We start from the raw sequence: 8,880 nt of genomic DNA on the forward strand, positions 1-8,880 counted from the left end.
TCTACTTCCAAACAACAGATCCTTACTCCCCCAGCAAAATGATCCCTTGGAAAGGAACTACAAGATGAGACTGCTGCCTGCAGGATGGAAGATAGAGTTCCCATCCTTAACCAGAGCCTGGGAACACTGGGAATGTCCTGATGCTGCCACCTCTTACCGCAGCCTGGAATCCCTTCAGGTTCGGGGTGAGCACAGGGTAACTCACACCAGGCAGCTGGGTGATTCCTTGCATGACTTCGGTATGGTCAGCCATCTGCAAGGGGAACAGGGAGAGGTTTCTGAGGGCGACAACACCCACCTCTGTGAATGAGAAATCATTTCTAAACCCTCTTTTTACGATGGGGACGGAACTGTTTCGGAACCAGAGCAACGGGCCCCTGAAGAGGCAGCAGGGCTGCACCCAGCGCGGGAGCACAGCTCAGTCACCCGCACACAGACACTGCTGGGACCCGAGCTGCTGCGTGCTCCTCCTCTGGGTCCAAAGGGCTGCGATGTCGCAAGCACCTTTATTTGGCTTTGCTCTTTCCCAGTGTGGGGATTTGGGAGCAAGCAGAAGCTTTTGACCATGTTACTCCCTATGAGGAGGCATCTTTTACCACACGGTTCTACCGAACACTTCAATACTGACCTGAGGAACCCACTTGGGGGACACAAAGCTGGTTGCCTCTATGACCTGGAGCCCCGTCTCGCCCAACATGTTGATTAAACTGATTTTCACCGGTGTCGGAACAACGTTCTGAGAAGAAGAGAACCACTCTCGGTTGTTATTGCCTCAAAAAGCGGCGTTTCGAAACAAAACCCACCCAGGACAGGCTGCTGCTGGCACCACGGCCCCCGTGCTCGGCGCAGCCCCGCTCCCGTCCGTACCTTCTCGTTCTGGAGCCCATCGCGCGGCCCCACCTCCACCACCTTCACCCGCTTCGGGAGGGCTCCGGATGCCGCCGCGGAGCTGACCTGAGGACAGAGGGAGGGCGTCAGGAGAGCCCCGACCTCCGAGCCCCGGCCCCGGGCCCCGAACCCGCGACCCCCGGATCCCCCTCACCGGCCGCAACGGCACCGCCCAGCGAGGGAGCAGCCGCCGCGCCGCCGCCATGTCCGACCCCTCTCACGTGACCCGAGGGGGTGTGTGTGATCACATGACAGGGGCGCTGCCGAGCTCCCCCCGTGGGTCCCGATCCTGGTCCCCATCCCGGTCCCGGTTCTCCGCTCGCTGCCCCCCCCCCCCCCCGAGAGGGACCCCGCTCGTACCGGTCCCCGCGTGCCGTCCCGCGCCAGCGAGCCCGTGTCGCACTGCGGCATGTTCCCCTCCGGCACCGGCACCGTGCGGCCGCTCGGGAGCTGCTCATCACACGGTGGCTTTCCCGCTGGCCCGCGCCCCTAAATAGGCACCGCGTGTTTGTTTTGGATGGGCGCCCTCCTGCACCAGAAGCTACCGGCGTGACCGGGTTGGCAAAGGAGCCATCACCCTGTTTTCCCTTCTTAACCTGGCTCCGCGTTTGTATCAGCATCACCACGAGAGCCAGGGCGATGCCCCGTGAGCACGTCACTGGCAGCCAGTGCCAGTTCTCCAGTCCACAGAGGTTTCTCAGTACAGATCGCTGTTTGGCAACTGAGGTGCTGCAGTGGGGCCAGAGAAGGGCAACGGAGCTGGTGCAGGGCCTGGAGCGCAAGTGTGATGGGGAACGGCTGAGGGACCTGAGGGGTTCAGTCTGCAGATGAGAAGGCTCAGGGGGGCCCTGATGGCTGCCTACAAGTGCCTGACAGGAGGATGGAGCCAGGAGGGGCTGGGCTCTGCTCCCAAGGAACAAGGGATGGGACAAGAGGAAACGGCCTCAAGCTGCACCAGGGCAGGTTTAGATGGAGCTGAGGAACAATTCCTTCCCCAGAGGGTGCTCAGGCATTGGAACAGGCTGCCCAGGGCAGGGCTGCAGTCACCATCCCTGCAAGTGTTCACACACCATGGAGATGAGGCCTCAGTGCCATGGGTTAGTGATGGCCTTGGTAGTGCTGGGAAATGGTTGGACTTTATGACCTTAAAGGTCTTTTCTAACCTCTGATTCTATGATTCCATCAATTGAGCACATCAGAACAAACCTTTTCTGCTTACAGCTGCCTCCCCCAAAATATAAATAATGGATCTGTATTAGACCACGATTTTCTATAGCTGATTTCTTCTAGATCTCTTCAAACATGGCCCCTTGACACCCAGATCACAGGCAAAAGGGACTGGAAGAGAGATTCTCTTATGAGAAAACCAATTTATTCAACAATAACTGAAAAATCCTCCTGGATTCAGTCTGAAGGGAAGGCAGGGGCAGATTGCTGCTTCCATCCTGCAGCCATCACTTCACACCCTCAAGCTTGAGGACCCAGCCAGACTGGGGGGATGGAGGCATGCAGGGCAGCGTTACGAGCAGTCCTTCACCAGGGGACTTTTGCCACTTCAGTGTTCCCACAAGCCCCAACATGGTCACCTGCAGAGGAGGGCAGGGGAAATGCTCAGTTGCTGTTTTTACTGTGCAGGCTTCAGCCCTGTTTGTTTAGAGCAAAGGGCACCCCAGCATTTGCGTCACTCCAATGACAATGAGGGGTCAGTGTACCCGATCTGAATTGGAGACGCAAGACCAGTGATCCCTTCTGTGTGTGAGGCTTGTTATTTACCTCCCTGGGCCAATAGGATCAAAAAGCTCTGGGGGAGAAGTGTCTCTGCTTGCTTTGTGGCAGACAATAAGCCTGTCCTCATAAATCGTACCCAATGCCCTGTGTTAACAGTGAGCCAAAGGCTGGAGAATAATCTGGGATGCTGCGAGGATGTGGAGGCAGGCCAGAGCACCCCAGAGCAAGAAGCACAGGATGACAACTTCCACGCTCTCCCCAGTTTCCAAATGAAGCCAGGCTGCACCCTTCCCAGCCCACACGTGCCCAGGACAGGCTCTCAGAGGGTGTTATCTGTTTTCCAAGCTCCTTACTTGTGTGTCTGGGGATGGAGCAGGTGAGGACAGCCCCAGAACGTTGTCCCGAGGCCAGAGCAGAAAGATGGCGTAGACAACAGGTCCCTTAGAAGTGTACCTATAAGAGCGAGGTCAAGAGCCACATAAGAGGCTATATAAGGGTGCTGGGACTATAAGGATGCTGGGGAGGGAATCTTCGTTAGGGACTGTAGTGATAGGATAAGGGGTAACGGGTTCAAACTGAAACAGGGGAAGTTTAGATTGGATCTAAGGAAGAAGTTCTTTACTGTAAGGGTGCTGAGGCACTGAAATGGGTTGCCCAGGGAGGTTGTGAATGCTCCATCCCTGGCAGTGTTCAAGGCCAGGCTGGACAGAGCCTTGGGTGACCTGGTTTAGTGTGAGGTGTCCCTGCCCATGGCAGAGGGTTGGAACTGAATGATCTTAAGGTCCTTTCCAACCCGAACTATTCTATGATTCTAAGAGAGAGAACAGATACGAGTTTCCCCATCCCAGATGGCACAAGAACACCAACTGCCTATTGCCACAGCTCAGCGGTCCCCTACTTTCCCCTCATCCCAAAACCTGTCCCGTTGGACCCACCATTTGGCCAGGCAGCACTGGCTGATGAAACCGAAACAAAGTCCACGTGTCATTTGCTAATCTGTCCTTGCCTCAGCTGCGGTCAACAGAGCGGATATGCTGCTCTTTGCTCTGCATTCCTACCCTGAACACACTGCAGGAAACAAAATAACTCTGGTTTGTAGCAGTTTCTGGTTCACTGTTGCCCTTCTCAGCTGGGTAACAACGATCAGTACCATCCTGTAGCAGCTTAAAAGCAAACATCTCTACCTTTACAAACTGTGTGTGTTCAGATGAGCTACATTTGTGCAATTCAAACTAGAGAAGACCTTGGGGCAGTACCTGAGCACTTCAATTGTAGCATACTGCCACAGTGCCATCTGCACTTGATGGCAACACTTCAGAGCACGCTAAATGTAAGAACAGGTAAGGAAGCCATGCCAGCTCAGATGACACCATGCAGCAGGGTCCTTACCACACCATGTCTGTGCTGTTCTCCATCTGTACCCTCCATGGCTTCGTTTCATAAATCGCCTCCCCATTAGTGTCCAGCCACCTCCCAAGGGCCAAAAGTCTGTCTTGGAAGATGGGAACAATCACCCCTTCTTTTGTAGGTCCCACATTGAGCAGGTAGTTGCCTCCAAAACTCACAGTCTGCACTAGCTCCTGGGACAGATAAACCAAGGTAACAAATGGCATTATAATCACCTCTGAGAGAAAAGGAATCTGAGGAAGGCTTAGTCCTCATCAGCTGCTCCTTTAGCTCCAGCCTGATTGTGTGGAACACAACAACTCTTTCAGCAAGCAGGAGGCCGAAGGAAACCTCTAATTCTCAGTAAACCCCCTTATACCTGTTATACTGGTTCCAGATTTCTTACCTCAATGATGCTTCCTTCATCCATTAACTCTGCAATGTTCATGTTGCTCCGATAGCCCCAGGACAGCTTGTCAATGGAGGAGCACATCTCCCACTTGTGAGCTGGCAGAGTCCCTGGCTTGTACTTGTCAGCACAGTTGTAGTAGCCTCCGTGATGGCACGAGCAGTTACTGCACCAACGATCATTAACAACAACAGTGTCCTGAAAGAAGAAACTCAGCTCAGTGGGGAGAACGTTCACCCTTTTCAGCTTGCATTATCCCTCCTTAGTTAGCAAAGGCATCTCAGGAGGTAAGCACCTAAACCCCACTGTGTAATCAGCAGAATGAGAGCGAGGATCCTCCAGAGAAGGCTGGAATCCAGTCTGGGAGAACCTCTCTCTATTCACTCACAGTATTTGCAGAAGTTGAGGCAAGAAGGTTCCTGGGCTCTGAGCCTCTCATGTGTGTGCTGTAAAGGACACTGGAGTCTTCCCAAGGAACACGGTTTAGGCTTTTGTGCATGTGAAAGAATAAGGCACATGTGGTATCTGCAGTGGGTTTCTGATTTGATCCCATTCATATCTCACTGCTCCCAAACCTCCCATACCCATAAAGCACTGGCTGTGAGCGACAGCTGAAAGTGATACCTTGACAGGACTGTCGTTATAGAGCCAGGCAAGGAAAGAGGTAGAATTCCAGTATGACTCTGGAGCATCCCAGTCTCCATCCGACCAAATCAAATCAGGTTTGTATCTAACAGAGAGATGAGTGTTACTTCACAGTGGCTCGTTTCCTCCTCCCACAAAGGAACACTGTGTTTCTGGTGATGGAGCATAGCTTCACTTCCTCTTCCTACTGCCTGCCATTACCAGGTTTATTCTACACACAAAGAATTATCATTTGTCCCCTCTCTTCTCTGCATCTTTCTCTACACTACTGAAGCCAGGAAGTGCTCTTGACTTCTAAGCAGTCGTAGCTCTTACTTTAGGACGAGATCATAAAGTTCTGGCATCGTCTTCTTCAGAACGAAGTTCTGGGTCTTGAAGCCACTTTCTTTGTCAGCTAAATAGAGTGGATTAAACCACTCTAACAGGGAGTGATACAGCCCATAGCGGATGTTGCTGAAGGACAGAGAACCCAGAGGAAAGGGTTAGGCTGGCAGGAGGGATTAAGAACCAGAGGCAGATCAGGTTATTCGCATTACTACTTCACAGAAGACCTTAGGATACTGTTTTCCTTATAATAAACTAATGATCTTCCACTGTTTGTCAAGAGCAGAGTTTGGCAGTGCCGTACCTCTCCCTGAGGGCTTGTCCCAGCTCTCCTACCAGATCCCGGTGGGGCCCCGTGTCCAGAGAATTCCAGTTCCAGGACACGGATGACCCCCAGTTGGTGAAGCCTTCGTGATGCTTCGCGGTCAGTACCACATACCTGGGGGGAAAACAACGTACTTCATCAGGACAAAGGAAATACCCGAGACGTTCCCCAGCCTCCCTGGCAGGCCCAAGTCAGTGTAAAAGCAAGGGGCTGAAGAACCATGCTGTGAGGAACCCTCTTTGAGGGCTCACTGGAGTGAGACCCCCCGTGCAGCACTGGGTGCAGTTCTGGTGTCCTCAGCATCAGAAGGACACGGAGCTGTTGGAGCAAGTCCAGAAGAGGCCACGAGGATGCTCAGGGGCTGAAGCACCTCCTGTATGGAGCCAGACTGAGAACATCGGGGCTGTTCAGCCTGGAGAAGAGAAGCAGTGTGGAGACCTCAAAGCAGCTTCCAGTGTCTGAAGGGGGCTACAAGGGTGCTGGAGAGGGGCTCTTCATTAGAGACTTAGGGATAGGACAAGAGGTGATGGGTTCAAACTGAAACAGGGGAAGTTTAGATTGGATATAAGGAAGAAGTTCTTTCCTGTGAGGGTGCTGAGGCACTGGAATGGGTTGCCCAGGGAAGCTGTGAATGCTCCATCCCTGGTGGTGTTCAAGGCCAGGTTGGACAGAGCCTTGGGTACCATGGTTTAGTGTGAGGTGTCCCTGCCCATGGCAGGGGGTTGGAACTGGATGATCTTAAGGTCCTTTCCAACCCAAACCAGTCTGGGATTGTTTGATTCTCTGATCACCCTTGAAATAAAGAAGCGACTACAGAAGAACAGAGGGGTTTTAACACTGGAAGAGTCAAGATTACGCAGCAGCAAGACCCATCACCTCCTCAGCACCGTGTGCTCCTCAGGGACCCCCCAGCCGCTCTGGGACCCCTGAATCCTGCTGGGCCCCCCCCCAGACATGGCCCCCACAGTGACCAGGGCCCCGCCACCCCCCCAGCACCCGGCACTGACCTGGCCCCAGCCCGCTGGAAGAGCCGGGCCCAGTCGCGGGGCTGGAAGTCGTGGGCCGTGAAGAGGGGAGCGAAGTCGGTGTAGGTGGTACCGGGAGGGAAGCGGCGCCGCACGAAGCCCTCGTAGTCGGCTCGGTGCTCGCCCCTCCAGTGCCACCAGAACCACTCGGAGCCCCAGGCCGGGACGGAGAACACCCCCCAGTGCACGAACACCCCCACCTTGGCCTGGTCGAACCAGGCCGGCAGCGGCCTCGCGTCCAGGCTGGCCCAGTCCGGGCGGTAGCGGAGCGCGGGCACCGCGGGGCCGAGCGCGGCGGCCGCACAGAGCAGCGCCAGGGCCGCCGCCGCCGCCATTGGTACCGTGGCGATGGCGCCGCCCAGCGGCCGCTCTGTGCTGCCGGCTCGGCTGCGGCGGCCGGAGGTTGGCGCTCCGGGAGCCGGGCCCCCGGGAGCGGGCACCGGAGGGGCGGGCCGCAGCGTGCAGCTTGAATAACGGCGGAACAAGTGCCTGAAAGGGGCTGAAACCCGAATACACTTGGATGAAACTGAATAAAGCAAATGAGAGTTATTGTAAACGAAGTGAATAGAAATCACAGAACGGTTTGGGTTGGAAAGGACCTTAAGATCAGCCAGTTCCAACCCCCCCGCCACGGGCAGGGACACCTCACACTAAACCAGGTCACCCAAGGCTCTGTCCAACCTGGCCTTGAACACTGCCAGGGATGGAGCATTCACAACCTCCCTGGGCAACCCATTCCAGTGCCTCACCACCCTCACAGTAAAAAACTTCCTTATATCCAATATAAACTTCCCTTATTTCAGTTAGAACCCATCACCCCTTGTCCTGTCACTGCAGTCCCTAATCAAGAGTCCATCCCCAGCATCCTTATAGCCCTCCTTCAGATGCTGGAAGCTGCTCTGAGGTCTCCATGCAGCTTCTCTTCTCCAGGCTGAACAGCCCCAACTCTCTCTGCCTATCTTCATACAGGAGGTGCTCCAGCCCCTGAGCATCCTCGTGGCCTCCTATGGCCTTGTTCCAACAGTTCCATGTCCTTTTTATGTTGAGGACACCAGAACTGCACGCAATGCTCCAGGTGAGGTCTCACGAGAGCAGAGTGGAGGGGCAGGATCACCTCCTTGGACCTGCTGGTCACGCTCCTTTTGATGCAGCCCATGATACGGTTGCTTTCTGGGCTGCAAGCGCGCACTGAAGCCGGCTCATGTTCATTTTCTCATCAACCAGCACCCCAAGTCCTTCTCTGCAGGGCTGCTCTGAATCTCTTCTCTGCCCAACCTGTAGCTGTGCCTGGGATTGCTCCCACCCAGGTGCAGGACCTTGCACTTGGCATGGTTAAACTTCATGAGGTTGGCATCAGCCCACCTCACAAGCGTGTCGAGGTCCCTCTGGATGGCATTCCTTCCCTCCAGCGTATCAACCGAACCACACAGCTCGGTGTCATTGGCAAACTTGCTGAGGGTGGGCTCAATCCCACTGTCCATGTCAGCAACGAAGATGTTGAACAAGACCGGTCCCAACACCGATCCCTGAGGAATGAAAATGAATGAAATAATCGATGGGTGTTGGGGTACTTATGGAGCACGGGGGGGTTTGGGGTCCCTATGGGGCACTATGTTGGTAGATGCTGCTGCTGTTGTTATCACAATGCCAGGTCCCCATTAGAATCGGTGGTAGGCACATGGAGAGTCATTGTACCTGCCAAGTGCCTGCTGCTATTTGTTGCTCTGCTGCATCACCCACACAGGGTGAGCTCTGCCAAGGTGCCACCAACACAGCGATGCCACCTACACAGGTGCAACACAGCGATGCAACCGGCTTTGCCACCTACAACTCCATCTGTGTGCTGTATATCTGGTGTCCTCTCGGCTGCGTCCAGCTCTGGGGCAACAGCACAAGAGGGACGTGGAGCTGCCGCGAGGGCTGCAGCATCCCTGCTCTGGAGCCAGGCTGAGAGAGCTGGGCTGGGTCAGCCTGGAGAAGAGAAGGCTCCTGAAGGGGAGACCTGAGAGCAGCTCCAGTGCCTGAAGGGGCTGCAGGAAACCTGGAGAGGGGCTTGGGACAAGGGATGTAGGGACAGGCCAAGGGGAATGACTTTAACCTGCCCGAGGGGAGACTGAGATGAGCTCTGAGGCACGGACCCTTCCCTTCCG

The 8,880-nt window shown here is 55.0% G+C and overlaps 2 protein-coding genes across 5 annotated transcripts in view; both read right to left on the reverse strand.

Annotated features, from left to right (window-relative positions):
* Positions 1-1,395, reverse strand: part of HMGCL (3-hydroxy-3-methylglutaryl-CoA lyase) — a 74,401-nt gene extending 73,006 nt beyond the window's left edge. For 2 of the 4 annotated variants that reach the window (XM_061480381.1, XM_061480379.1), the window contains exons 1-4: positions 1,249-1,395; positions 868-954; positions 629-736; positions 158-253 (exon numbers count right to left, since the gene is read on the reverse strand). In XM_061480381.1, the coding sequence (XP_061336365.1) occupies positions 158-253; positions 629-736; positions 868-954; positions 1,249-1,299 (342 nt within the window). In that variant the 5' untranslated portion in view covers positions 1,300-1,395. Of the gene's footprint in view, positions 1-157; positions 254-628; positions 737-867; positions 955-1,042; positions 1,123-1,248 lie in introns of those variants that run through there. The other 2 variants (XM_061480380.1, XM_061480383.1) reach the window with 1 other exon arrangement.
* Positions 1,396-2,238: 843 nt separating this feature from the next.
* Positions 2,239-7,065, reverse strand: FUCA1 (alpha-L-fucosidase 1). The gene is made up of 8 exons (XM_061480202.1): positions 6,713-7,065; positions 5,685-5,819; positions 5,372-5,509; positions 5,036-5,141; positions 4,409-4,609; positions 4,006-4,196; positions 2,970-3,069; positions 2,239-2,474 (listed from the first exon to the last, which is right to left on the reverse strand). The coding sequence occupies exons 1-8, from the start codon at positions 7,063-7,065 to the stop codon at positions 2,343-2,345; spliced, it is 1,356 nt and encodes a 451-aa protein (XP_061336186.1). The 3' UTR covers positions 2,239-2,342.
* Positions 7,066-8,880: the final 1,815 nt, after the last annotated feature.

Source organism: Pezoporus flaviventris, unplaced genomic scaffold (assembly GCF_033815535.1).
Source record: "Pezoporus flaviventris isolate CSIRO_AGI_PZ_B2104156 unplaced genomic scaffold, CSIRO_AGI_Pfla_v1 ptg000176l, whole genome shotgun sequence".
Classification (NCBI taxonomy): domain Eukaryota; kingdom Metazoa; phylum Chordata; class Aves; order Psittaciformes; family Psittacidae; genus Pezoporus; species Pezoporus flaviventris.

Excerpts from the sequence above, each read along its gene's own strand:
- FUCA1 (XM_061480202.1), bottom strand. The coding sequence starts at position 7,065 with ATGGCGGCGGCGGCGGCCCTGGCGCTGCTCTGTGCGGCCGCCGCGCTC. Across the intron at positions 5,142-5,371 it reads CTTTATGATCTCGTCCTAAA|ATACAAACCTGATTTGATTT; the intron begins GTAAGAGCTACG and ends TCTCTCTGTTAG. Across the intron at positions 2,475-2,969 it reads CTCCATCCCCAGACACACAA|GTGACCATGTTGGGGCTTGT; the intron begins GTAAGGAGCTTG and ends CCTCCTCTGCAG.